Source organism: Gymnogyps californianus, chromosome 8 (assembly GCF_018139145.2).
Source record: "Gymnogyps californianus isolate 813 chromosome 8, ASM1813914v2, whole genome shotgun sequence".
Lineage (NCBI taxonomy): Eukaryota > Metazoa > Chordata > Aves > Accipitriformes > Cathartidae > Gymnogyps > Gymnogyps californianus.
The window spans coordinates 23,848,989-23,876,789 of NC_059478.1; the positions used below are offsets into that span (position 1 = coordinate 23,848,989).

The 27,801-nt window shown below is 54.9% G+C and overlaps 1 protein-coding gene across 1 annotated transcript in view; it reads left to right on the forward strand.

Annotated features, from left to right (window-relative positions):
• Positions 1–27,801, forward strand: part of SZT2 (SZT2 subunit of KICSTOR complex) — a 59,693-nt gene that overhangs the window by 28,229 nt on the left and 3,663 nt on the right. The window contains 45 exon segments of the mRNA XM_050900577.1: positions 57–315; positions 1,759–1,924; positions 2,007–2,099; positions 2,283–2,364; positions 2,503–2,784; positions 3,149–3,287; positions 3,543–3,659; positions 3,777–3,840; positions 4,223–4,408; positions 4,479–4,817; positions 4,958–5,147; positions 5,553–5,627; positions 5,844–5,982; positions 6,218–6,338; positions 6,584–6,713; positions 6,829–6,981; positions 7,095–7,197; positions 7,580–7,697; positions 7,933–8,044; positions 8,500–8,618; positions 9,025–9,189; positions 9,810–9,894; positions 10,467–10,517; positions 13,509–13,697; positions 13,823–14,020; positions 14,376–14,545; positions 14,731–14,897; positions 15,346–15,443; positions 16,355–16,399; positions 16,402–16,486; positions 16,601–16,728; positions 17,021–17,151; positions 17,666–17,848; positions 18,288–18,558; positions 18,774–18,853; positions 19,198–19,323; positions 21,067–21,272; positions 21,398–21,488; positions 22,416–22,496; positions 22,897–22,971; positions 25,371–25,584; positions 25,873–26,056; positions 26,367–26,489; positions 26,760–27,261; positions 27,582–27,698. Of these exon segments, the coding sequence (XP_050756534.1) occupies positions 57–315; positions 1,759–1,924; positions 2,007–2,099; positions 2,283–2,364; positions 2,503–2,784; positions 3,149–3,287; positions 3,543–3,659; positions 3,777–3,840; positions 4,223–4,408; positions 4,479–4,817; positions 4,958–5,147; positions 5,553–5,627; positions 5,844–5,982; positions 6,218–6,338; positions 6,584–6,713; positions 6,829–6,981; positions 7,095–7,197; positions 7,580–7,697; positions 7,933–8,044; positions 8,500–8,618; positions 9,025–9,189; positions 9,810–9,894; positions 10,467–10,517; positions 13,509–13,697; positions 13,823–14,020; positions 14,376–14,545; positions 14,731–14,897; positions 15,346–15,443; positions 16,355–16,399; positions 16,402–16,486; positions 16,601–16,728; positions 17,021–17,151; positions 17,666–17,848; positions 18,288–18,558; positions 18,774–18,853; positions 19,198–19,323; positions 21,067–21,272; positions 21,398–21,488; positions 22,416–22,496; positions 22,897–22,971; positions 25,371–25,584; positions 25,873–26,056; positions 26,367–26,489; positions 26,760–27,261; positions 27,582–27,698 (6,752 nt within the window).

A 27,801-nucleotide genomic window follows, 5' to 3' on the forward strand; every position in this document is an offset into this window, starting at 1 on the left:
TCCCATGGCCTTGCATCCTTGCGGTGGGGCACTCAAGCACTGTGTTTGATCTGTAGGGCTGTTTAAGAGCCTTCAGCAGTCACACAGCATCAGCTCCCAGGACCTACTTACAGCCATGGACTACTGTGAGGAGCTGCTCCAAGAGATTGATATCACCAACTTCCTGCTGACGGTGTGCAGCCATGTCCGCTCATTCCGAGAGAGCCACCAACATTTCCATACACACTCCAAGACAGCCAGCTTCCAAGTGGGCAGCATAGAGCAAGAAGAGGAGCAGAGCTCTAGGGAACGGGGTGTCTTGGTCTCTGAATCAAGGTAGGGGCCCACCTCGGTCTTGCTTCTGTTCTTAGCATTGGGCCAGGACAGATCTTTCTTCAAGCATCTTCTGCTGCCTGCTAGAAGGAATGTTGTAGGTCAGGGTCTGACAGAGCCAAATGTAAGAACAGATATTTCCAGTGGGATACCCAACTGGTATGGTGTCCACCAGGACCTTCTCTTTTTTATAATCTCTGGTGACATCCATCCTTTCACTTTCTCCTGTAGTCTTAGCTCATTACTGTCCCTTCTGGCCTGAGCTGGAGGGCAGTTTGTCTGCAAGTAGCTCTCAGACTTGTTGTTTCTGGAGAAATTACGCATCTCCTGCTGCTTGACTCATTTGAGTTTGCTGTTGACTCTGGCGAAAATTACAGGTTTGTTATCTTTTTCTAGTGAATAAAGTGTCATTTTTTAAAATTAAAACTGGAAAAAAATTCACAAGAGAAATATCAAGGCAGAATTGGAATATGCTTGATGCTAAACTTCTGTCCTTCTATTCCTTAGGGTATTTATGAGGTTTGTATTGCCTCTGGAAACTTAAGGAGGGGAAAAAGTACTCTATTGTGCCTTAGTGTCTGTCGAAGAAACACCCTCTTTAGGTCCTTTGTCCTCTGTTTGCACTTGACTATCCTCAGTTCCTTTAAGTGAATTCACTAGCATTTGTTGGGAATCCCTAATCCTATTTCTTCTTATACTGTAAGTCATCAAGATGAGGCTGTGGTTTTGAAGAACACTCAGTGTTTGGAAAGTCAGGTGACTTCTTCAAGTGCTACTCTCCCAGAGAAAAACTGTGGGAACTTTTTTTTGTTTATAAGATGTTACAAATCACCTATCCCAATGCAGATTGTATAAACTTTACTGAAGGATGTACAGCTTGTGACACATTGCACCCAGATCTGCCATCTGTATTACTAATCTGAGTACCTGGGGAGTACTCTGACCAACCGACCTCCCACTCCCCAGATTGCTTTTTCTGAGTTTTAGGGATTGATTCTGTCATGGAACTGCTGAGTGAGCATGGGCCTGAGCTTTGCACTCTGCTCTGTGCTGCCAAGACACTAGGAGTGCTGGCATGGTGGTATTTGTTGTAAGGTGCCCTGGACTGGGTGTTGGTAATTCAGATTGCTCCAGGCCTGTCCCTATACTCAGCCACATGTCTCTGTTTCCCAGGGATGGCGTGTAGCATGGTGTGGAGTACCTGGCCACGGGATCAGCATGGTTAGAATACCTCTGGCCTGGCTTCAGACAGCCTGAGCGCTTATCTGGGTTAGTGGGTGGCAGTAGGGTTTCTAGGGCTGTAGGGGTGGGGGCTGTGTAAGTCACATCGTGTTAACACAGGTGAAGTGTGGGGAACTGTGAGGTGGGATGCTTGCAGGGTAGACAATACATATAACTACTCTCATTTCTTGATTTGCCTGTCTGACCTGTCCACAATCCTGTCAGCGCGGAAATGGAGGACTACAGTGAGCAGGACTCCCATAACATTGCTAGCCCCACAGAGGAGCCAAAGAGCAGTATGGGCACCAGCTGCTGTTCAGAGTTTCCCCTCTCGCTGCTGGAAATTGGACAGCCCTGCCAGGCGCACCCTGACTTGCATAAGATTATCCAGGTGAGGAATGTGGAAGCTTGGCTTGGCTCCTGCAGGAGGATAGAGTGGACTGTCTGCTTCACGTTTGGGATTTCTTTTTTAGGAAAAATTCTTGGAAATTGGAAGTTTGCATTTCAAGCCAGTGCCATCAAATCCTCACTATTTCTTCTATTGCCCACCATCAGCCAAGAAAGAGGTAGGCATGGTGCTGCCGTGGCAGGCACCTCATCCTTGTGGAGGGAAGTAGCTTTGCTTGGTGTCAGATCTGGATTTGGGACTGGCAGACCCATGGGTAGACTGAGTCCCTGGAGGGTCCATCAACAGCCTGCTTCACTGCCTGGCATGGTTCTAGCATCTGCCCTTCCTCTCTTCATCTCAGGAAGAGGCATCTCGGGATGAGGCAGACAGGAAAGGCAGTGAGGACATGGAGGGATCAGAGGCAGAACTGGCAGCTGAAGAAGGTAAAATTTGCTTGCTCTGTCCTGGAGAAGAAAATGACTGTAGTCTCACTGTGGTGATGCCTTTCAGAGCTTGGCTATGTCTGGTGGGGTCTCTGGGAACGTGGGCCTGGTTTGCTAACAGGGAACCTGTATCAACAGGAACTGTGTCGGGGTGCTGCATTGCCACAGAGAGTGACCCAGAGCTGGAGGTGGAGTACCGTGAGAAGCTGGAGCACGAGTTCCCAGACACAGATTCCATCTCGGACTCCAACACAGTGAACCAGGATGATGACTCCTTCAGCGTGCTGGGAGGGGACTCACTCAATGAGCAGGAGTTCCTCGAGCAGGAGATGCCCCCGCTCTTTGTGCACCTTACCTGCTCAGTGAAGCTGCGTAGCCAGCACAGCTCCATGCCCGTACAGTCCCTGCCAACTTGTCTAGGTAAGAGCAAGCCTTGCTGTGAGATTAAAGGTCATTAGGGCTTCTGTCAGGTCCCTGCTGGGTGAGCAGCCTCTGGAACAAACATGCTGTGTCCTAAACAGCAGTCCCTCTGGACCAGCCCTCCCTATACAGAGCTCCCAGGGTGTCCCAGCATCAGACAGGGGCTTTTTCACCAGGTCTCCCACTTGCTGTGGGATTGGTCATGGAAGGTTGAAAGGATCATGGAGAATGGTGGCCTTCTTGAGCCTGTCCAGGTGGGTGGGACAGCCACCTCTCGCAGTCTCTGTACTTGCCACCAGGCTGTGTATGTATGTAAGCAGAGCTTCTTGTTGCTTGATTCCCTTCCTCTGTGATCTCTCCTCAGGGGAAGTTCTGGGCTGCCTGGAAAGCTGCCAGGGCTTGAACACCATTGACTTGGGGGACCTCTGTGTGACCCTGGACATCTTCGTGCTGACACTGCCCCTGGAGATAGAAGTTGTGAACACAGACATTCTCCACAACAGGTAGGTGGAAAGAGGCCCAGTGACTCACCCACTCTCTGCCTGCCCTTCGCAGCCAGCCAGTCTCTGCTCCTCTCCATGTGCTGAGACTCGGGATTCTCCTTCTCACAGACCCTGCCACAGCCCTAAGAAAACTGAAATTTTTCCAAGATAGGCTCACCTTCTCTAGAGATCCCTTTTCCCCTCTCTGGAGCCTGTGTCTGTTTATCCTCTGGCTCAAAAGCTGATGCTCAGCCTGCTCTCTCTCTCCTGTGACAGGTGCACCTCAGAGAGCAGCGTGTCCTTCACACGCTCTCCAGGGCAGCCGTCCTCTTTCCGCTCCGATGAGGATATCATGCACAACTTGGAACGGCTCCCATCCACAGGAGATGAGAGGTATGGCACTGCAGGTGTAGCAAGCCCCTCATGGGTTCCTTTTGCTGCCTAGGAGCTGCACTGTGGTGGCTGCATGAATGAGAATGACTGGTTGATTCTTTTTCTCCTCTCTCTTAGGCACCCTGCACTTTCCAACCTCCCTGGAGTGCACAGGCAGGCTATTGAAGCTACTATGAATGAGGTAAGCCAGCCTTGCCTACTTCTTGCTTCCAGCTGGAGCAATGTGGCCACAGCACACAACTGCTGTTCCACACTTCCTAGCCTGCTCCAAGCTGCAACCTCTGTCAACTGAACTGACTATCAGGCCTTGCTGGTGTCACACAGGGCACTGGCCTTGTGCTCCCCAAAAGTGTGGGATTACCCTGACAAAATTCTTAATGCAGTTGGGGTGGGACAGGCAGAGCTGTCTTCCAAAGGCCTTTTCTTAGGTACCTGCAGAAGGAGATGAGGGATGTAGGTGATGAGAGGGGCTGCCCTCATCCTGTTGGGACTTGGATCAGAATTGGGGCAGCCTTGCAAATGCAAATCACCTAGGTCTTGCTCTGTGTCCTTGCTCTGCTCAGATTCGCTGGCTCCTGGATGATGAGATTGTGTCTGCGCTGCGGCAATCACAGGTCATCAGCACCTCCATCCTGCACCGGGTGGCCACCCACATCTATAACTCCAAGGGGCGGCCCAGCTGCCACAGCGAGGTGGTGCTACTCCAGTTTGTCTTTGGACCTGAGCACTCTCTGGAGAAGTTCAAGGAGGTAAAGAGAAAGCCCTGAGGCAGTGTCATACACTTAGCTAGCAGGATGCTTATTTTTCCGTGTATTGCAGGAGTTCAGAAGAATGGCTCTGCCAGGCTACATGCTTAATGCAGAAGGCAGTGACTACCACTACATCTCCATCAGCCGCCTGCACTCCAGGCGGGCAGCCCCAAACCCTTCGGGGACACCCTGCTTGCAGCAGCCAGCTGGAGGGGGCACCAGGACAGCCCTGGGCCAGGCAGGCCAGGAGGGGAGCAGTGAAGCAGAGGCAGAGGGCTCTGAGCTACACCATGCAAGCTGTGTCCTCCCAGAAGAAGCCCAGGGTCTCTGGGGGTGGTCGGAGAGTGAGACACGCATTGTGCCAGACACAGGAAACCCCGTAGGTGGGGGCAGCCACACCCAGGATGAGGTGAGAGACACTGAGGTGGTCTGTTGGTGGGAAGGTGTGGGACACTCTGGTAACAGAAGGTAGAAGGATGCAGGAGGATGATGGGACTTCTTTCAGTGTCTGTTTTTCTGGTCATTTTTGCAACCTTGGATTGTGTGCAGGTCCCAGGAGAAGCGCTGAACCTTGAGCAGAGCAGAGCACCTGGCCATGACTCCCTGGAGGAGGCAGCTCCAGAGACAACCATACAGTCACTGCCATCCTCATCCTCGGAAAAGGGCAACAGTGAGAAATCACCATTGGTGACACCATCTGCAGCAAGCCTGGCTGACTCCGTAACACAGGGCAGGGAAGGTAGGAGCTGCGAATGTGGGCAGGATGTACTTCAGCCTTGGGAACTTTTAAGGGAAGAGTCCAGTTCTGGCTGTGGCATACAAAATATGACTGCTACTCCTGTTCCAGTCCCTAAACACCAGAATTGGTACCCAGGACTGTTGGTCTCTTCCTTGCTAGGGCTAGGGTGCTGGCAATTCACTGCTTAACAGTACCCAGGGTACTAGGCTGCACTGCCGCACTGATATCCCTAATAACGTGAAGTTCCTGGTGACTCCAGTAATGGCTGCAAGAGCCCCATTCCCCAGCGCTGCCTCCCCATGGCCAGCACTGCCTGGTTGTCCTGTGGTGTAATGTTTCTTCAGCACATGGGGCGTGTGAAGGGGCTTAGCAAGTGCTTTCATGATCAAACCCTTCTCTTTGCAGGCTCCAGCAAGCAGCGTCCCAGCCGCGTGCAGAGCCTAGTGTCGAGCCAGGGCAGCATGGACTCTGACCACCTGGGTGAGTCTCCTGGGGCAGGGCTGACCGGCAGTGTGCAGCCAGACACTGGCAGTGACATAGTAGTGCAGGGGTGTGGGGGGACTGTGTGCCTGGGCTGGGGTGACCCCTGAGCCCTGAGGACAGGGTCTGTGAGTGGAACTGATCTCTCAGAGCTTGCTGTGCCCAGGGAGGAGGCTGGCTTGCAAGGCCTGGGACTGAAGTGAGGATACATTGCAGGTTACGATGGGGGAAGCAGTGACTCGGAGTATGAGGAGGCGCTAATGAGTGACCAGGAACCCAGGTGTCCCCTCATGCCAGATTTCTGGCTCATCATAAAAATCCAGCAGGACCGAGTGGAGGTCTATTACCACACACGGTAAGGAGGGTCCCCTGTCTGGCCACTGCTTCTCTGTACCAGGACCTTATTGCCACTCACTCATCTCTGGACAGGATCTCCTTCCTGCCCAGTGTGGGTGGGGAGCTGCAGGACTAGACTGGTGCTCCGTAAGGGGAAAGCTGCTGTCTTTCCCCACTGTGTTCCTGCTCCCAGCACACAGGGACAGGCACTGTCCAGGTGCCCTGCTGACCCCTCTCTCCCCTCCCCTGTAAAGCAGCCTGAGTGTGGAGAAGACAGCATCAGCAGAGACAGAAGATGAGCAGCCAGGGGAGTGCCAGAGTCTCAACCAGGTGGTGGTGAAGAAGATCAGTGAAATCTGCAGGGTTGTCAATCAGGTAACAAATCTTCAGAGGGCAGGGACAGAGCTGCCAGTCATGAGATGGCTTAGATGAGAAGGGACCTCTGGAGGCCATCTGGTCCAGGCCTAGCTCAGAGGAGGGCCTGGCGAGCCAGTTCAGCTGGTGGAGTCCCAGCTTGGGGGTCAAAGGAAAAGGAACTCAGTCTGGCCCTAAGCCCTTCTCCTTGCTGTCTTCTGTGGGCTGTGAAAGCAACAGAACCAATCTTTTCTCATCCTTTGCAGCGCTTGCTGCTGCAAGACCTGCATGACAGCCACATATGCAACTCATTACTGGTGGCAGAAAGTGAGGAGGACATCTGGAAGAGCGAAACGCCCTATACTTCATACAGGCAGCGCGTCATGCCCACAGATGGTATGAATACTCCCTTGGCCATGCTTCAGTGGCAGTGCTACTGCCTGCCCATGAGTGACTAAAAAGATGGTGACTTCCATGCTATGGCCCCAGCTATGTCCTATGTTCTTTGTAGATTACTCTGTAGAGGAAAGCTACCAGCCCCGGGACTACCTGGCTGCCACCATGCAGTTCATGCCAGGGCATTTTGCTTGTGATGTTGTGTGGAGCACACTCATCCATGTGCATTCACGCCTCAAGATGGGCCCCAACATGGGGGTCTCGCGAGGTGCGTACAGCCCAGGTTCCCTCTTATTTTGCATGTCAAGAGTCTGGCTTCAGGCTGGATTGGCACACCAGAGAAGGGTATGTGGGATAGCTAACATCGCACATTGCCCACAGCTATCCAGGCGCTTCGCTCGGTGCTCAACGCCTTCTCTGTGGTGAACAGGAAGAATATGTTTGTCTACCAGGAACGTGCCACTAAATCTGTTTTCTACCTCCGGTAAGAAGCCAGCATGACTTGTTGACCTGACCCTGCCCTGCTACATGCGTTGCACCAGACTGAGAGCTCCGTGGGGCAGAAAGTGTCTGCCCAGCCTCGGGGACCCTGCTGTGACCCAAGCAGCAAATATCTGATTTCTGATGAGTCAGAGTCACATCAAGCCAGGCCCCTCCTGCTGTCCCTGCGCTAAGCCTTTACATGGGAGGGAAAAGGATGATTTTTTTGAGGGAGCCAGAGCGCCATTTTTCCACAAGCTCCATATCATAAGGACTAATCCCCAGAAAGCGCACAGGGGAGAGCAAGGAAGAGGTGGATCTTCTGTGGAGGTATGATGCTGCCATCCTTGGGAATGGAGGCTGACATGTCTTTCTCCTATATTCAGACTGACTGAAACCACCTACAGTGGGAAGGTGTGGGAAGCAGAGAGCGGCCTTAGTCCAGCATCTCGATCGCTGGCACTGACACGCAGCCAGGAGCCCATTTACACTGAGGATCTAATGGTGAGTCTGCTGTTCTGTGGGAGTGGATGTGGGTGCTCTTGGTCACAGGAGTGGAGGGAACTCAGTAGTTCCAGCAACCTGGATTTTATGTAGGATAAAACTTATATTGTAGATGTGTGGAGTGGCACAGCAGTGGGTGGGTGGGTTCTACCTGACCTTGCTGACAGCCCAGGACAATGATGGATTTAGAATTCACATGGAAGCTGATTCCATGTGGCTGTTTTTGCATCTCCAGGGTTCTCGTTCCTCTCTGGATGCAGCCTCGTGCCGTAGTGTGGACTCTGCCCGCCCTGTGGGACAGGTAGACAGACACATCCAGCTGATGGTCCATGGTGTTGCCCCAGCAGGTAAGTGTTATAGCACCTGGCAGCAGATGGACTGTGCTGATGTAAAGCAAAGGAATAGAGCTCTGCTCCCTGCCTTCTTTGCTTGAAGAGCAGAGAAGGTATCTCCCTCCTGAGCAAGCTGCTCTTCCTTAGCCCAGAGATGCTCTCCGTTCTGTCTGGATGGTAACATGAGGAAAGGATCCATGGCCCACAATGAAACCTCCTGCAGACCGGGTGGCTTATGCCAACTTTCCCTATACAGGAGTGCATTTGTCTTTGCCTGCTATACCAGCAGTCTTTTGTGATCATGAACAGGTAGAAAAAGATGCCTGAAGAAATTGATGGTGGGGAAAGACATGTTCCCTGTGGGAAGTGACTGTGAGGGTGGTACATCCTGAACAGGCAGGGAGGGGTGGCTGTGGTCATTCTTACTGGATGGGGTGAAAAAGTTGCTTTTACCTCTGATTACTTGTCAGGGCCTGAGATCACAGATGAGCTGGTGAAAGTGCTGCGTAGACGCCTGGATGAGGCCACCCTGGATATCATCACTGTGATGCTGGTGCGGAACTGCAAGCTGACCCCAGCAGACGTGGAGGTACCTCACTGGATATCTGTTCTGCTCATCCCAGAGCCCATAACACTTTCCTACTCTTTGCCCTGTCTCAGGCTCTCCTGCCCCAAGGCAGGGAAGGCCAGGGCGGTTTGTTGCATCCCATTCCCTGCTCTAGTGCTTGCTCAGGCTAGCATTCACCGAGGTATATACTGTGTGGGTGCCAGGGTAGGTGGGAGATCCCCTTTGCTGGGGTTTGCAGCATGGCAGGGCCTCCCTGTGAATACCTGTGGAATATCTGTCCACATCTGTCTCAGGGTGCTGTCTATGGGCCTGGGTTCTGCCCACCACACTCTCCCTTCGCATAGCCAGCTGGCATAATTTGGATCAGTATCAGGGCCCCAGGGCATCCTGTTAGTCTCAACTGAGTTTTAAGGCCTTCTCTCTGCAGTTTATCCAGCCCCCTGGAACGCCACCCACAGAGGTCCTGCAGTTCGCACTGCCACCCTCCGCCCTGCCTTGGCTGCATGCAGTGGCCTACTATCTGCGCCAGAATCTGCTCATCTTCCTGCACACCCCAAAGTACACAGACAGCAATGTGGAGCACCACTTCAAGGTGAGGAGAGCTGTGAGTTGGGACGGCAGTCTGCCCAGTTTCTACCTGCTGCTGGGGGCATTTGTTGGGGCAGCTCAATCACCATGTGCCCAGCTCTGCCATGTAGTGTTAGGGAGGAACTGACACTGAATACTGAAGCCTGGAGGAGTTTTGCAGGACTGTGAGCAGTTCCTGTTTGGCCTGGACAAGCCAGCTTTTCCACAGCTGTCACTTGCTGTGCAAAAAGCAACAATCACAAAGCTCATGCCCACAGTCATCTCCCAGGAGCATGGGAGAAGACCCCCTTGCAAAGCTGAGCTTGGCTTCTTGCATGGCTCCCTCAGATCTAAGGACTGAAACATCAGGATTAATAAGAGTTTGAGAGCAGCTACCCATCCCCTCAGCATGGCCATAGCAAGGATAGAGGGTGAGGCCACATATGTAGTGCCATGTAACTCTGCATAGAGCTGTAGGGGGTTCCTTCAGCCCAACAGTGGTGAAGGCTGTGCTGGCAAGTGTTTTAAGTACGTCTGGATTGCTTGCTACAGGTCTGGGGATGAGCTCTGCACACACATGGGCCTCTGCTTCCAATTAAGGCAAGTTCTCTAATCTCTGTCACTATTCTTCCTTGCCCTCCTTAGCACTACTTCAGCCACAGTGGGAGCATCCCTGACCAGGATCTCTATCTGTACAACAAGCCAGGCGGCCAAGGCACTGGTGGAAAAGGTATCATGCTCAACTCTTTTCTGAAACAGGGCATGGTGCTGTGTGTTGGGGAGCTGCTTCCCATGTTGGAGAGCTCTGAATGACTGAGGAGGGCCAGTGCTGGGGTAGTGTGTTCCTCTGATGGCTGGGAGGTGGGCAGAGTGTGTGCTTGGGGGACTGCACACCCTTGCACGTGCGGTGGAGCGAGCTAAGGCCTCCCACAGAGCAACTTGCTAAGCTTGGCCTGTTGCTGTAGGAAGCAGCTCTAGGTTGCAGTAGCTGTGGGGCAAGATGCAGTGAGACTTCAGTACGTGTGGGGCACAGAGGCTCAGTGGGGCTGGAGGTGGGAGCAGGGACCGTTGTTGCAGGAGCCTTGCTGCAAAGGGGTAGCTGGATGCTGCGTGTAACTGAGCATGGGCTGTGGGGGCAATGTCCGTGCTCTTTTCTCTGGACTGCTGGAGGAGGGATTGGATAGGGCCCATCCTGCAGCAGGCTGTCATGTCATGTTTTGTCCAGGCCAATGTGGTCTGTCACCTGGCCATTTTGTGTCTTGTGCCCCTTGTGCACCGTCTGAATGTTCTTCTGTTATGTAGGTACCATGTCGGACCTTGTGCAGCACCTCTTTCCACTCTCCCACTTCCAAGGTAGCACCTGTGGCTCCAAGTATTACTCTGGTTCCTTTTCCCGTGCAGCTCCCTGGCCCCTCTGGTCCCTGCTGTTCTTGTTTTCCTTGTGTTGTGGCTTCAGCTCTGACTCCTCTGTGTGTTTGTGTGTGTGTGTGTGTGTGTCCATTTAGCTGAGCCTCCTCTTTTTTGCTGGCTGGATAAATGAGCAAACAGAACCTGCTGCCCTGAGATGGCAGCTCTGCCAGTCCCTGGCTGCTGAGGGTCCGTGTGCTGCCGTTAGCTTGCAAGCAGTGAACTCCAAAATCCTGCACCCTTTTCATCTACAGGTCCAAATGGGCATCTCCTCCCTGAGGAAGACAGGAGTCATGATGTTGCAACCGTGGTTTCATGCTCCAGGGTGTAGCATCATCACTCTCCCAGTGGCTGTGTCCTGGGGTGGGGGGCTCCCTTGCATACCAAGAGGCTAGAGTGGCCGGGCACCACTAGATGTGTACTTTGTATTTCAGTGAGCCTGGGTCAGAGGGGGCTCGGAGTCCCGCACAGATGGGAGGTAACAGCTCCCTAGCACCCCACCTCTCCGCGGAGTGCAATGGATGACTATGTAGCCAAACCCCAGTGCACCAGGCAATAAGGACCTTGGCAGCTCTTGCTAACTTACCTTTCCCTATAGTCCCAGAGCTCAGGTCTTGAGTTTCTTACCTGTGATTTAGTGGTTGCATTTCAGCTTCTCTGTGCTCCTGTAACAAGACTGGAAGCCTTGTTCCCTGCGGCGGGGAGGCGAGCCTTTCTACTGGTGAGGCAGGGGCAGCCACCATCTCTGCCCTGAGAGACTGAGCCGGCTGCAGGGTGCTGAGTGCTTGGCGCTTGCTTGGCAAACCAGCTCTGTCTCGGGGAGCACCTGCAAACAAGGAGTCTGCTCCTGCGGCTGCTGACCTGGCCTGCTTGAAAGCACTGCCATGGGTGCTCCCTCTCTGGAGCATGTGTCCCAGCACGAGGAGGACGTGGGACATTGTGCTTGGTTGTTCTCATGTCCTCACCTCAGATAGACTGAAGCAGAGCAGAGGTACAGGAATGGATGTGATAGGGAAACGTGCCAGAGAGGGGAAGGCTGAAGGGACTCAGTGTGGTAATTTATCCAGGAGGAGAAGGGGGGAGTGACTACATCTTGGTCTACAACTACCACATGAGCATCCACTGTCATTTTGCTGGGCCTGGGGCTGACTGTCAAGCCAGACAAATGAGGAGTTTGTGCCCTTTAGTGTTTAAAGAAAGGAAGTCTGCTTGGTAGAGCTCATATTCACTGTCATGTGGGGCAGATTTGCTGCTCTTGATACCTCTGTGTCGACACCCACATCCCGGAGAGCTGCCCTGCTGCAGCGAGAGGCTGTGTGAGGTGGGAGAGCCCCTGTGTGAGGCTCCCTGCCCTACTCTGAAGGGGGATGAGGCTGGGTAAAGTCCTGGTCCCCTCTACCTTTGATATTTAGGAAATGACAAACTTCTCCATTGTTTGCTGGAAAAAGGGTTGTTCCTGTGCCTGTCTGGGGGAGAGACATGTTGGAGGCTGTTGCAGAGCACCTCTGAGACAAGGCAGCTCCTGTACTTTTCAAGTGGAGCGGTGCTCATAGTTGTAGAGTTTCCTTTCCTCAGTGTGAGTGCAAGTGAGCTGCCCTCTGACTTGAATGCCTACCTCTCTCCTTTGGGAGCAGCTCTCTGCATCCCAGTGCCCTCTCCCTTGCATCTGGCGTGTCTTGGAGGAAAGGTTGCTGCAGAGCTTCCGCTTCATTAGGAATGATGGAGACCAGGTGGTTGTGCTGCTGATTAGACCTGGGCACAGTCTGCTGGGGCTGGATTTGTCTCAGCACAGTGAGGGCACCCATCCTCCATGCGGTGCTGTGGATCCAGTCGGGTGCAGTTTGGTTGCTCTGTGGCAGCAGTGTCTGGTGTCACTCCCATCCTTGCTGGGATGGAGAGGGACAGAGTATGGGCTCAGCAATGCTGTGGGGCTGAGGTTGTTTGCATCTGGACACATCACCCTTCGGCAGTGTTGGGGCAGCTTTGCCATCCAGTTACCCGAGTGCTGGCTTAGTCGGTCAAGGGGCTTTGGAAGGGAGTTGGGAGCATCTAGGGTTACAGCGTGGGGTTTGGACCTCACAGCTGCATCTGTGCTGCTGCTTCCCTGGTGCCCTGGCCATTCTGCTGGGCCGTGGGGAGTGAGCTTCTGTTTCTGCTCTGGTCTGTAGCAGGGCTGCTTCTGCGTGGCCCAGGGCATGCAGCACGTGGGCTGTGAAACAAGCACCATGCTGCTGCTCTGCATCTCTGAACTGTCCCGTTGTGCGTGCATAGGGCTCAGCGTAGACAGGCTACAGGCAGGGCCTGAATTTTACTCTGCAGCAACTCCAGGCTAATACTAGGTGTCAGCCTGCTTTGTCCCCAGTCCTGCTGGTTGAAGTGCACGGGGAAGGCACCTGATCTTGTATGGGTGTACAGTGAGGAGGGGACTGTGAGTGTAATCTGCAACAAGGTGTCATGTATACAGTCTTCCTCTGCAGGGACTCAAGGTCCTTCATAGCCTGGAGAGGGCTGCTGGAGAGTATCTGGGCTCTGTACTCTGTCCATTAAGAGGATAGGGATGGTGAGCCCCATCCTGGATCTCTCTGCATAAAGGCCGTCCTGGGGCAAATGGAGATACTTTCCCCTTGCATATGGGGCTGGACAACCCAGGAAGCTCCTGCAGGGCAAAGCGAAAGCTGCTGTGATGCTGCAGGAGAGAGATTCTCGGGGTGATGGGGACACCCTGTGCCAAACGCCATGCTTCTTACCCTGGCTCCCCACAGGCACAGCTAGCCTCTGCTCCCCTGGCTGAGTCCCCTCCTGTGGGCCCTGCCTGCCACGTGGCGCTGTGCAACCCAAGTGGTAACATGATGGTCCCAGGTGCGGGGTGGCAGGCTGTAGGCAGGGCTTGTAGGGGCGTAGGGGCTGACGGAGGCTGTCTCGGACTCTCCCCTGCAGGAATTGCATGCATTGCACTGACATTCGTGGATGAACATGGCAGCCCCACCTCGCTGCCCCACGGGGAGAGGCCTGACCCTCTGAAGCTGCCTTCCTCCTTGCCCATCGTTGGCCTGCTGCAGGATGCCGACTTTGAAAGCCTCACTGCGGTCAGCAGGCACCAGCCAGAGACTGGCACCCTGCATTCAGGTAGGGAGTGAAACAGGCCACAAGTTGCCAATTCCTTGCTGCCTCCACGTCCCCTGGGGCACCTAGGAGGTTGGGCTGGTGAAGGTGGGGGTGCAGAGCCATGCAGGACTTCCCTTTCCCTGCAGAGCCTCGTGTGCTGGTGCGCCTGGATATCTGGGAGAAGGGCAACATCAGCCTGCTGCAGCTGTCGGAGAAGCTGCGCGGGGCCTTGCGCCACGCTCTCTGCGACGCCGTCATGGAGTTCCTCGTGCTACCGGCCCCGCTCTGTTTGGAGGCCACCTGCCCCCTGGGTGCCACGGACCTGGAGGAGCTGAGCTCTGCGGGTGAGAGCCCGGCCAGGACGGCCATCCCAAGCCCCCAGCCAGCCTCACTCCTCCTGCCTGGCCTGTGGGAGCTTGGCTATGCTGGGGGGACTGGGGCTGAGGGGGCTGGGAGGGAGGAAGTCACTTCCCCTCTGCAAGCTGCGCTGTGTGATGTCTCAGGGAAGAAGCATTATAGAAATTAGGGTTGGAAGAGGTCTGTCTGCTCCCCAACACTGAATCTACTTTGCTGGGTGTTGCTGAGGGCTCTCTCCCTTCTCTCCAGCCAGGCTCTGGCCAGCCACAGCGGGGTACACGGGGACACCAGCAGTGTCGCAGCGGAAGGCTCTGGAGAGTCTGATTTGCTCTGTCTCTACAGGAGGCCTAAGGAGGACCATGTCAGAGACCAAGGGCCTGGCCCTGGCCACTAGTGGGGCTGGCAAGAGCTGTCCTCCACCCTTGCACTTCACCTCTGCCCCTTCGTCCAGCTCTGGGGAGCCAGTGACACCCACAAGCAAGCTGGGACGCCGCAGCTTCTGGGACATGCTGGTAATGTTGCTGAGGGACCAGTGGGGAGCAGGGCCTGCAAGTCCTCATGGTGTGTCTGGCCAGGAGGAATGGAGAGGAGGGATCTGGCTGGGGTCGGGAGGCCAGGCTGGTAGCGGGGAGTTTGAGATCAGGGTGCTAGCTGGGCTGTGCATGTGCACAGCATTAATTTGTCCCCTTCTCCCTAGAGCAAGGCAGAGTCCTCGGAGCTGGGCAGCCCCAAGACTACGGACGACATTGTGCTGGAGAGGCCAGAAGAGGCTCGCACAAGGCGGCGGCACAAGACTGAGAGCGTCAAGCAGCATCTGAGCCAGGATCGGGCCACAGCCACAGCTGAACTGGAACAGGCACAGAGGCAAGCACAGCCTGCAGGCCGGGCAGCCGGGGTGTTGTTCCCCTCTGTCTGCTGTACAGTGCTCTGCAGCCTGACATCCTGCTGGCTCTATCTGCATCTTAACCCTCTGGGCCACATCCCCTTTCCTTGCAGTTTCTCCCTTACACAGCCAGTTAGGGGAGCTGCCTTCCACACACAAACCCTCGATCCTTATTGCTGGAGTGCTGCTGGGAGCACTGCTGGTTCTCCCTGCCAGAGATCCCTTCCCTGCATTGTGGGGCCCTGCGCAACACCTGACACCCCTATGGCTACTGACCCAGAGGGACCAAGCTCAAGGGCTGTAACAACCCAAAAAGGGGGCTCCCTGGGCTCTGCTCTGAAGCTGGGTGGGGAGAACCATTGCACCTTTGTGCCTTCTTTGCTGTTGACTTTGATCTGGTACAACTGTGCTTCCCTTTCTTCTTCCCAGGCGCCGAGCCTGCCAGTTGGAAGAAGGTGATGTAGGTACCATGCACCCACTCTTCAGTCAAACCTGCCAGCGGTGGATGGCATTCATGAGCCACCTGGGTATGTGTTTCAGGCCCCAGCTCCTCCAGATAGGCTGGGGATGGGCCTTTCTCCCTGGAGCTCCAAGGACAAGTCCTCATATGACACCAAGCCATCTGCCTTTGTCCCTTGCTGATCTCTACCTAGTTACGCACTCTGTCTCTCCCCAAACCTCACCAGAGTCCCATCGGTCTCAGGGCCAGCATTACAAAGGTGTGGCAGGAGTCCCGGCATGTGTCTGTGTGCATCTGAACAAACCTGCTAAGGCCTGTGGTTGCGTCTGCCATGCTCCAAGTCTAGGGCTTGCTGGACTTGGCTGCAGCTGCGTTGGAGACCTGGCCTCCAACAGCAGCTACAGTAATGAGAGGGCTCCCAGATGTAGCAGAGGGGGAGAATCTGAGCCTCTGTGACACACTCTGGAGCTGTGAAGTTGCATGCGAGACCCTCGCTCTTGCAGGGAGGGAGAGGAGGAGGGAGGCAGCAAGGAGGGATGCCCTTCATATGGTGGGATTTGGGTCTGCGTGGTTGCCCTGTTGCTGCTTTCTGGATAGTTCTCACTTCAGTGTTTGTTCATCCTCTTGCACCTCCTGCTGGCAAGGTAGAGCTGTTCTCCTCTGATAAGGAGTAGGCGAGGGAACAAGGAATAAGTGGGGGAATAAAGTGCTGTGGTCAGGGCATGCAGGGAGTTTCGTCCAGGCCCCACTTTGGGTCAGAGCCTGAAGCCAGGGTTTTTTTTCAGCCTTCGTCTTCTGCTCCACATAAAATCCTTGTTCTCCAGCTCTGCCTGTCTCAGTCCCTGGCAAGGCAGGAACTTGGCTTGCTCTGGGCAGCAGGCCTGCAATGGGGCTCCCTTAGCCTTCTCCACTGCCAGGTAGACAGGGCTTGGCTCTGGGCAGCTTGGCACTGTGTCCTACAGTACTTCTTCCATGCAGGGTGCCCATCGGTGCAGCAGTGCTCGGTGGAGATTGTGTCTCGTTTCCTCTGTCCTCCATCCTGGTGGAAGTGGTGAACCTGGTCACTGCCCTGGCGAGCGACACCACTGTCAAGGTGTTTGAGCAGATCTGGTGAGTGATGTGGTTCATAGGGGGCTGTTTGGCACCAGCAAATGCCGATCAGCTGTGCCAGCCTCTATTCCCGTGGCTCTACTTGTCAGCCACCTTTGGTGCTCTTCTTTGCAGCTACCATCGGGGCACCGCCTTCCTGCCCTATAAGCCTGGCCAGAGCGCCAGCCCCCGCCCTGCAGCCGTCAGACACTTCATCCTGCTGGGACGCAACTTCCAGCAGTGGCGGTGCAGCACAGAACAGGGTGAGTGCCCAGCCAGGGTCCATGGGACTGTGTGCTGGGGGCTCTTGGGGTGGCAGATGTATGAGCAGGGTTCCCCTCTTTGCTGGGACAGACTGCTTGTGCCCGGAGGTGGGCAGTGGGTTGTCTGTTTTCAGCTCCTGAGACCTTGTTCTCAAATTTGCTTATAACTGCTTATTTCAAGACAAGCTGAGCAGTACTGTGGCAAAACATCCTGTCGTGCCGCCTTAATGGCGTGTGGGATGTAAGAGCAGGATGAACTGGTACTGAGGGTCATAACTCCGGCTTCTTCCAGCTCACAAAGGGCTCCAGCGCTTTGAGGCCATGGAATTCAGCTCAGCAGAGAGAGGCTCTGATCCTAGCCTTGTTGGACGAGACCTGGCGCCCCGGCAAAGGTTCCTCTTCATGGAGATCATTGACAAAAAGGTAGCAATGGTGCCTGTGTGGTGTTGTCTCCTGAAAGCCAGGCTGTTCCCAACTGGCACAGGGCTAGAATGAGGAGAGGAAGAGTGCCTCTGCAGGCAACGAGCCTTCCCTAGGCAGGAGCCCTCCAAAGCAGCTGTGCAGGGTGTCTGCTTGTGCCACAAGCAGAGCTGGGGATTCCCTGCAGCACTCTGGGGAGTGCTGGTGGGCAGCAGCCCTCGCTGTCTCTGACTTCAGCTGCCCCACTGTGGACTATAATTGCCCTTTCCCTACCCACAGCAAGGCCCACATCAGGCTGGGTACTTGTGCTGCCAGTGCAAGTACCACCACCACTGCTGTTGCTGTTAACAGGGGGGCTGTGAATGAGCTGTTGCTACTCTCCCTGTCCCAGCCTTGTCATCTGAAACTGTCTGCAGCTGCAGCAAGTACCACCCAGAGCACCCGGGGCAGCCTGTGTCACTGTGCAGGCCCTCTTTGAGCAGGTTCTTCAGCCTTCCTCCCCCTCCTCTCTCTCCAGCTGACGCTCTACACCTACAACTGGTCCCCAGACCTAGGGGCCAACCTGAACTGCTCCCTTACTCGCCTGCTGCAGTGGCAGAATGCCCGGTCCCACATCGTGCACTGCCTGCTTAGCCAGAAGCTGGGACTCTTCCACCACCACTGCTTCATGGACACACCATGGCATGAGGACAGCAAGCAGGTAGGGCACCCTGCCAGGCAGGGCAGTCCTTTCCCCTTCAGGAGGCTCCTTGGCAGTTCGGGGGTCTGAGGAAGGTTGCAGGCACTTGTGTACTTTTGTGTGCCAGTTGGCAAGGCACTCCCAGGTGCTCGTGTCCAACTGTGGCCGTGTCCAGCCAGGCTGTTGCTGTCTGCTCTTGGAGGCAGCCAGAGGTGGAAAGGGAAGCCAGGTCCTGCTGCTGGCAGTGCTTGCTTGTGACTGGATTTGGGGTGGAGGAGGCTGAGGCTTCCCACTGCACATTAGGGCCATGCTGCGCCAAGGCCTGCTGTCCTTGGGACTGGTGATGGAGAAGGCTAACAGATGTCTGCAGATGGCCAAAATTGGGTTTACTCTGTTCTTGTGGGTCCTTGCTCCAAGGCTGGCAGTAAGGAGGCTTTCATGGCTGTGTCTGCTTGCTTAGGAGCCAAATCCTTTCCTGAACTCCACTTTGGAGGTGGATGCACTGATCCGGAGCTCCAGTCCCCCACCTAGCAAGGAACAAGGCCGGCTGAGCAGCTCTGCCCGCAGCCTGCCGTCTCTGCACTTCCATCCCGATGTGGTGCCCTTTGACGAAGCTCTGCGGGATGTTACCACCGTCAAGCGCATACCCCATGGGCCTGACTTGGGACCTTTTGATCCCGTGTCTCGGCATGGGGCCCAGTTCCTGGAAATCAAGAGCATGGAGAGGAAAGGTAAAGCAAGGGGCGTGATGTCACAGGAGCCTGCCTAATCATCTTGCTCCTGGAAAAGGAGCTCAGAAAGAGCAGAACAAGAGTTCTGGCAGAGGGGACAGTTCTTGGCTCCTCCTGTCAGGGTGCTGTGAGGGAATGGGTTATGGCCTGTGAAGGGGAGTGACAATACTTTGGGCTGTGGCTTGATACTCTTGTGGCTGCTCTCTTTCCTCCAGAACTGGAGAAGCAGATGAAGATTGAAAATCTCTTTGTTACCTGGCAGCAGAGATCAGCGCAGTCCAACATGCCTATCAGTGTGAGTGCAACTCAAGCAGGCGGGCGGCAGGCTGGGCCTTCTTATAGCGCACTGGTAGCACCAGCTTCCCTATGGCAAAGGGGAGCACTGGAACTCGGAGCGGGGTGTATGTCGGGGATGGTGTTCGGCAGTGGAGCAGTGCTCTCTGCTTGAACCTCTGGGGTTGCTGGGCTCTAGCACCACACTTGGGCATGGGGCCTCGCTACCCACCACTGGAAAGGCTGTAAAGTAGGGGGTTCCCTCTAGAGTTTGATCTCTGAGCAGCAGTGCAGTGTTGTGGACAGCTTGTTCCCAGGCTTGATGAGGGATGTATGCTGTAACCATCTTCCTCTTGTGCTGTGCAGCTGGCAGACCTGGAGACCCTGAAGCAGTCCTCACGCTTGGTTCACTACTGTGCTACCCCCTTGCTCTTTGACCCAGCCTTCCGGCAGCAGATCCAGACTGACCAGCAGGGCAAGGTAGAGGGGAAGGTGAGTGTCAGCAAGTGCTAGTGGGGTTGGGCTTTGTGCAGTGGGGCAAAGGATGGCTTTGCAATCTTTTCCCAACACAGGGCTGCTCTGAGCTCGCCCCTGCATTACAGGTGCAAATTCATCCTGTAAGATGGAGACTGAGAAAATCCTTGAGTCCTCAAAGCCTTTCTCCTGCAGCCACACCATCCCTGGGGGAGACTGACTTCCTTTTTCTACCCAGGGAATTCAGGGCTGAGTCTAGCGAAGCCATCAGAGAGCACTGTCTGGTACCGATCTGTTGGGGAAGCAAAACTTCCCTTTATGCATTCAGCAGCCAGACCTGGTAAACCTTGCCTGGACCCAGCAAATAGCTGGAACAATTGAAAGCAAACCAGCTGAATCCTGAGCAGCTTGCAACCTGACAGACTCTAACTGGTGCAGATCCTGTACCGGCTGTTCACGGTCTGTATGTATGTCAGAAGGGAAGAACAGGCTGTTGTAATTTATCTAAATGTCAAAAGGATTCTGACAGGGTCTTTAAGCAGAGGTTGCTACAGAAATTGAGTACTCGCAAGTGAAAGGAAAAGTATCATCACAGAATGAAAACTTCACTTCGTTTTTGGAACAGAGCAAAATGAAAATTGGTTATTCAATTTGAAGAGCCTGGCAGCAGGAGTTTCAAGGTTGTGTATTGGGTTCTGTATCTCCAGATCATTTATCGCAGTACATATGAGATGCCAAGCTTTGCAATGCTGTATGGCTGTTCAGATTGGTCAGAACAGAAAAAGACTGCAAGGAACTTGAGAGGGACCTGAGTAGCCTGTGAAATGAGAGGTATTGTGGGAGCTGGGACCTGGTTCCCAGTAAAACAGAGCACAATGTGGAGAGAAATTTGAACTTCTCCTGTATTGTACACTAACTGCAGAGCCTGTACAGAGCAGACAGCTCAGTGGATTTCTTCAATTCGTGAACAGCTGGATACAAAAGGCAAACCATTTAGAGTACATCAGAAAGGGGTGTTAGTATTATGGGTAATATTCCAATACATTTCTAAAGTACTAGTGTATTAGTGTCTTCATCTGGACAGTAAGTGTGAGACCAAGCATCTTGTGGCAAAGGCACTGAACTAGAGAGACTCAGAAAAGGTCAGAGAGTAGCCGGAGAGACCCCAGGTAAAGAGACTGCTCCTGGGTAGGTGAATGAAAGGGCAGACAGAAATATGTAAAAGAGCCACAGGCTTGAAGTAGAGAGATCGAGAAAAGAAACCTCAGTCTCTCACACCACAAAGACAAGGAGTATTCAAGACATCAAAAGGAGAACTGAAAATGGTTAAAAGGAAACACTATTCCTATTCAGTGCTACTGAACTACTAGTAAATCCTGAGAAGTCAGCAGGATTCATAAGGGGATTGGACTCTTACCATGGCAGTAGGAGCTGAAGCTCTGTTGAGCCTTGCGTGAACCAGTTGTGAGCCACTAACACTTTGTGGAAGCCGTTCTGTGGGGGGAGATGTGAATTTTCCCCTTCTGCCAGGGCACCTGGGTCTGTTGCAGTGCTGTTAGGTCAGTCCATGGCTGGGTAAATCTTGGATCTTGTGTTTCGGCACGTGCACTAGGACAGCATTTGGGGAACCAGCTCTTGGTGCTCTCTGGCAGAGGGAGGTTTGCCCTCTGCTCAACCAGGGCACCTGGTGGTGTCCCCGCAAGTGTCACCTGCTGGGGCCAGTCACAGCAGGTTTCCTTAGGAAATTATTTTCTCTTCCAGAAGCGCCACCGCTCAAATGACTCTACAGCTTCAGGGAGAGACCGCAGCCACAGCTGTGACTCGGCAGAAGCACTGCCCTGCAAGGTGAAGGAGGAGCCCTGGCTGCAGGAGATGTGCAATGCCTTCTTGCAGCAATACATCCAGTACCTGCAGAGCATGGGCTTCATTCTGGTCCAGGTGCGGCCACCCTCACCCACCGCTCGCAGGTCAGTGACGTTCTGGGAACCCTGTTGTTGGAGAAGGGCCAACACACTGAGCTATGCCCTGGTTTGACACAACAGGAGATGCTGGCTCCCCTGCTCAAGGCTGTCTCTGCTGTCATTTCCAGTAGCACAAGCCGGATCCGAGCTCTGGCAGCAATGGGTGTGGAGGGGAGAGGGTCCTTTTCCTACACGAAGCCTAAAGCAGAGGGGAGTCCAAAGGTGAGTGCATGTCTGTTAGAGGGGTGGAACTGGGATGGAAGTCAGACTGTGGAGTGGGGCAGCTCTCCGGGTTGGCTTTTGAATCAGTTTGAGCCAGAAAGGATGTGAGAGGGCAGAGAAAGCACCAAAGCCAGAAAAAGTCTGTCTAGACCAGCACTATCTTTGGGATGTTGGGTTAGATGAGACCTCCTTACCCTCCTGCGTGTTCTCCTGCAGCCCTCGGAGCCCCTTCCTGGGACTGGGTGGAACCAGGGCAAATCTCAAAACGATGGCAACAGCTTGGAGGGGGCTCAGAAGACGAACAGGGTGACCTGGGGCCAGGACAGCTGCCTTTGGGTGTGATTCTGGAGGCTTACCTGTCAGAGAAGCCGCAGCATCTATGGTTAAGGGCAACTCTGGGGCAGAAGGATCTTTAGTTAGAGTAAGATTAATGCTGAAGTTGAAGAGGTCAGAGAAGATAAACCTGGAATGGCTCTACTGTGAGAGCAGGCGGAGTTTCCTCATTTCTAAAGAAGTGGCAACTAGGGAGGAACAGGACAGAGCTCTACCAAATTGCAGCTAACCTGGAAAGGGATTGACTCCTTGCTGTCTTATTCGATACAACACCTAGACACCATCAAGTGAAAGCTCACATCATCAGCTCACAGTGTCCTCAAACTCTAGAGGCACCCTGTCCTCAGTAAGCAGGAGGCAAAGGGAGCAGTGTGCCTGGTGTGCTCTCTTGAAGGCTGTTTATTAGGTTTGTTAGAATTCTTTTCACAGTCAGCTCTGGCATGTCTGCTCTCCTCCCTCCAGTGACGGTGCTCAGTTGATGAGGCTCCTCTATTTCCACCTCTGCCACAAAGCCTCATGGCAGCCTCGCACCCTGGTCTGCGGGCTGCTCTCCTGTGCCATAGAGCCTCATCAGCTTTGTCCTTCTCTTCCCAGAGCACAAGCCCTGCTGTTGCCACCTATCATCTACAGAGAGCTCTTCCAGGTGGGATTGTGCTGATGGAGTTGGCCTTCCAGGTAAGAACAAGAAACAAAGTATGATCTCTGGGGGTTCAGGGACAGTCTTCAGAGGTGACAAAGTGAGTGATGAGGAGGAGTGCAGCAGGGACATGTGATCTTGTCCTGCCTATTCCACGGTCATGCAGAACTGTGGATCAGCTAGAGATGGTTCTGCAGGGCTCAGAGCAGTAAGAGTTGCCTGGAGAGGGGCTAATAAAAGATGCAAGGGCTCAGCACCAGGTAGGGTGCTCTGTGCTCAGCCACGTGTTGGCTGGGCCGGCTTGGTTCAGACAGGAGGGGAGACAAAACATGGGGCAAGAGTGTCTGGGACCCAGCCCAGAGGGTGAAGCATGGGGGCTGTTCTCCTTCCCTGGAGAGGCCCAAGGCCTGTGCTATGCTCATGTGCTCTCTCCTCCAGGGCTATTACTTCTGTGTGAAGCAGTATGCGCTGGAGTGCTCGCGGATCCCCATGGGCCAGTCTGTGAACTCCCAGGTAATGGCTTTGCAGGCACAGCTGGTGCTTTTCAGGGTCAGGGGATGTTTTGGGGGAGGCAGCAATCTCTGGGACAGAGTGGGCATTTCAGGTGTAGCAAGTTCTGGAGAGCTCTGCTCCCTCCTCATGGAAAAGCAGAACCGCACAGAGCCTTCTGCAGCCATGTGCCCTCCATGGTATGCTGCTTGAGCAGATGTGGAGTGCAGTGAAAGAGGTTTGGCAAGAGGATGACTCTTGTCCTAGCTTGGGGAGCAAGATAGAGCAGACTGGGGAGGAAGAGGAGCAATTCTGGCAAAGATGACTGCTCCAGGGAAAGTCAGTGCATGGAAAGGCAGAAGCTCTCTGCTTCCCTTGGAACAAGAAGGAAGCGGAATGGGAACAGGGATCTGTGAACATGGTTGGCTGTCCTTTGCCGGAGGAGATCACTTTCTGCACCATGAGCCCTGGTTCTTGATACCTCTGTGCCTTGCTCTACAACACCATGGCGTTGCCTCCTCCCTTCTCTTTTGGTGTGTCAGGGTGTCTCCTGCCTGTCCCCACAGTACTGGGTGGCTGCCTGGAGGCTGGCCAGCCCCAGCCTGTCTGAGGCAGGTGGCGTGCATGACCATACTGTCCTTTCCAAGGTGGCTCTGTAGCAAGGCTGCATCTTAGATATGCCAAGAGTATAAAGCTTAGAGCCTGCCAGGACCTCGCCTGAGGGTTTGCTGAGCCTTTCCTGGGAAGCCCGCACGTGCACAGGACAGAGTTACCAGGCTGCAGCTGGCATTGCAGGGAACATCCAGGCTCTCTCTGGCTGACTTGGGAAAAGACTTTGCCTGGTTTTGCAGTGGGAGGGGATGGTCCTGGGAGCAGCGGGCAAGAGGCGTGGGGCTTGCTGCAGGGGCCTGGCCAGCCTTCCCACACGCTAGGACTAGCCCAGAGTTCCCCCAGGTGGGGCAGTTGAGCTCCTCTGCCCCTTTCTCCCCTTGTCCCACCCTACGCCTGTGCAGGACAGGCTGGATGTAGGAACAGGGCTGGGCAGTGCCTTGTCCCTCTTCCCACTGGCTGTGCATCTCTCTCCATCAGGGCACTCTTACAGCCAGAGCTCGCAGCAAGAGCTGCATGGGACCCAGCTCCGTCTCTGAGTCTGCGGTACGTCCTCTCCTCCCACTGCCATGCTGAGCACGGCAGGACCTGCCAGTGCAGGGCTGAACCTCCCACTGGCTATGCTTCCACCCTTCTTGCCCCAGCGTCCGGCTGCGGGAGCTGTCTCTTGCCTCCTGTGCCAGTGCCTTCCGTAGCAGTACATACCACAGTGGGCAGCACAGCTTGGGAGGAGGATGGGGTGGGCCCCAGGTGCTGGCATGGGGGTAGTGCCTTGTGTTTCTTGCTCTTTGCCCTGCCTTTCCTGGGGCAGAGCTATAGTCTCTTCTCTGGGCACGTTCTGGCTGTGCGGGTTGCCCTCTGGCTCATGGCCGCAGAAATGCAGGTGGTGCAGAGAGCGAGGGCAGCCTGTTCTCCTGCCAGTGCCTCCTGCCTGCTGGTTTTTCCTGCTTGCCTCCTTCTTAAACCAAGGGATTATGATTTGGGTCAACTGCCCAAAGGTGTCAGAGAGCCAAAAGACATTAAAACTGTGGGCTCCTGGCCTGAGGGCAAGGCTGAGGCCTTCACCAACACTGTCCCCTGGCACAGTAGCTGCAGTTGTGCTGGGAGCATGGCCAAGGGCGAGTGTGTGAGGGCTGGTGCTACCCCAGTGAAGAACCAGCACGCTGTGCAGAGGTGATGGCCGTGTGCCAGAGGGATCCTCTCCGGGCACAGCTGTGACACACCAGCCACCACTGGATCTGGCTTCCCAGCAGCCAGCCTGAGTCCCTGTTAGTTACTGAGCACTGGGCATTAGCAACTCTGCTGTTGCCCATCTCTGGGTTCAACCACTCCCCACAGGCCCCTGTGTTGCCTCCTGCTCTCGAGGGCCATTGACGGAGTCAGTCTTTGCCTGTAGATCCAGAACTTGCTGGGCCTCCAGCCCCAGTGTGTCCTGTACCCGCCTGGGGACTAGGCAGTGCAGAACAGTGCTCAGCTGAAAGGAGGCTGTGTCCTCCTTCACAGCCACGTGGCTTTCAGCTCAAGGGGTGGATGAACCTCATGCCAAAAGGGAGGCAGTGCCAATCAGTCTGTGCTGCTACTGGAGACCAGGAGTGAGGTCAAGTGTGGAAGGAGCCACCAAGCTGGATCCCTTGGGGCCAGGCCTGCAGGTCTGCTATTTGCACTGTGCACACAGCTTCTCGGCTGCATCCTGCTCTGGTGTCGGGGCAGGGGTGGCTGCACTGGCTCTGCCATGCCTTGCTGTCAGCAGGACTTTGCAGGAGGGTGTGAGGTGCCTGGTAACATTCCTGCCTTGACTCCCTGTCCCTCCACAGCTCTCTATGCTCTTCACGGAGGAGTGTGACAAGGTGCGGGACCTCATGCACGTGCATTCATTCAGCTACGACTTCCACTTGCGTATAGTCCACCAGTATCTGCTGGGTTCCCACATGACTCTCCGCCAGGGCTACCATCTCACCAGCTTCCTGGAGGATTTCATTGCCCACCACCCCGACATCCCCAAATTTGGCCGCAACCACGTTTTCCAAGGTGTGTAGCTCAACATGTGATCAATCTGGGGTTGACTGCAAGCCCATAACTTGGCAAAAGGTTTCCAAGTGCTTTACAAATAAACCTGACCTTTGGAGTATCCAGGGAGATGACAGGGAGAGGGTGACATGAGGGATCAGCTCTAGGGGAAGTCCTTGCTGCTCTGTTGTGGAAGGGAGGTGGGTTGCTCTAGAGCTCTGTCCCCCAGAGTAGTTTGTAGGTCACTGCTCTGCCCAGGTAAGAGGTACTGAGCGTCTCCTGTGATAGCAATGTGTCCTCTTCCACTAGGCATGCTGGCCCTACCCACCAACATGATCACTGCGCACCAGCTGTACAACTACATCGCTGACCACGCCAACACCTACCACATGAAACCCCTACGTATGGCCCGGCCGGCCACAGGCAGTGACAACAAGAAGGGGACACCAGGCACAGAGCAGAATGAATATGCACTGGTCTCTATTTGGAACAGGTGAGTGCCTCTGCTGCAAGTTCCTGGAGCTGCTGGAGATTGGTGGGTACCCCTCAGTCCTGGGGACACTGCCCCAAGGTGCCAGCAAAGCTGGCTGTTCTACATAGTGCCAGGCAGCAGTTCTGCACAGCTTTTCTGAGATGGCCAACAAGGGTGGTGTGCACGTATGCACATGCATTTGAGATTTCCCATAGCACTTCTGAGGAGTCCTGCTGTGTCGAATTCCCCATGCCCAGTAGTTCCATTGTGACCAAGAGCTCTGGGGGAACAAAGTGAGGTCCCCTTCTTACTGATGTGCTTTTGCTCCCAGCTCGGGCTCCTACAAGGACTCTGAAGGCCTCCGTCATCACGATGACTTCGATGTGTCCCTCCTGGTGTGTCACAGTGCAGCGCCGTTTGAGGAGCAGAGTGAGGCAGAGAGACGCATGCTCCGGTGAGGACTGGGGGCCCAGAGACATGACACCAAAGCTTCCTGGCTGGGGAGGAGGGCTCTGGGAGGGACTGGCTCTGTCTGGGATATCGCAGGCAGGTTTGGTGCTGTCTGGGGAGGATCCTCGCAGGGAACTGGGCAATGTGGTATCTGTCCTTGTCTGGGCAGAGAAGCACCCTTACTGGCAGGGACAGAGAGGCCCATGATTCATTTGCAGCCCAGCTGAGAAGGGAGCAGCCCTTCCCCAGGTCACAAGTGTCTCCTTGCTCTCAGCTTACGTTTCTACGTCATCATGACTAGCCAGCGGGAGCTCTTTCCCCGGCTCACAGCCGATATGCGACGCTTCAAGAAGCTGCCGCGCTTGCAGCGGGAAGTGCTGGAGCCTGTGGTGGGCCGGGCGGCCTGGGAGGCAGCGGAGCCAGAGACGAGCCTGGGGCGGCAGCAGCCAGCAGAGCGGGAGCTGTGGCAGGATGTGGAGGACAGCAGCGAGTTCTACGCAGGGGGCACGCAAGTCAAACTGGGGCCAGGGCTCTTCTACACCTCGCCGCTCTTCCCCTTGCTGGCCTCTGAAGTGGCCTCAGCCCAGAAGCAGCTCAGCAGCATGGTGCAGCTCGCCAAGTGCCACTGCCGCAGGGACAACCTCTGGAAGCGCCTCTTCCTTCTGGAGCCTCTGGCTTCGGACAAGCTGAAGCTGGGCAAACTCTCGCTGGTGGAGCTGGAGGAGCTGCTCGATGCCGTGCATGGGAAATCCATTGCTGATGTCGACCCCCAGCTGGTGAGCAGCAGGGATGGAGTCATGGTGCACAGCAGCCGCTGTTCTGCTCTGGGGATGGAGTGGCGTGCCGGGTGAAGGGCCTGCAGGGCACACCTCTTTCTGCATGGTGGGAAGACAGGCAGGAACATAGCTCCTAGCTAGCAGAGGAAGGGGGAGGCTGCATGGACCTGTTCTATGGAGAGCGAATAGCCCTAGGTCAGCATGCCTCAGTGGGCTGTGAGGGATGCATCTCATTCGGGGTCTGAAGGCTGCTGTGGCATTATGGCTGCTGGTTCCATGGCTAGAGGGAGGCTGAAATCAGCCCTTTTCCATGCCTGCAGGGATGCTTCCTCACCATGACAGTCTCCTGGTACCAGAGCCTCATCAAAGTGCTGTTGAGCCGCTTTCCTCAGAGCTGTCGGCACTTCCACAACGCTGAAACTGGCACCCAGTACCTGGTAAGACACAGCCCGTTGCCCACCTGCAGCCTCTCTCCCCTGTCCAGGGCCCCTGCCTGCTGTGGCTTCTCACAGTGTGAGCCTGGCACATGCTGTCAGGACA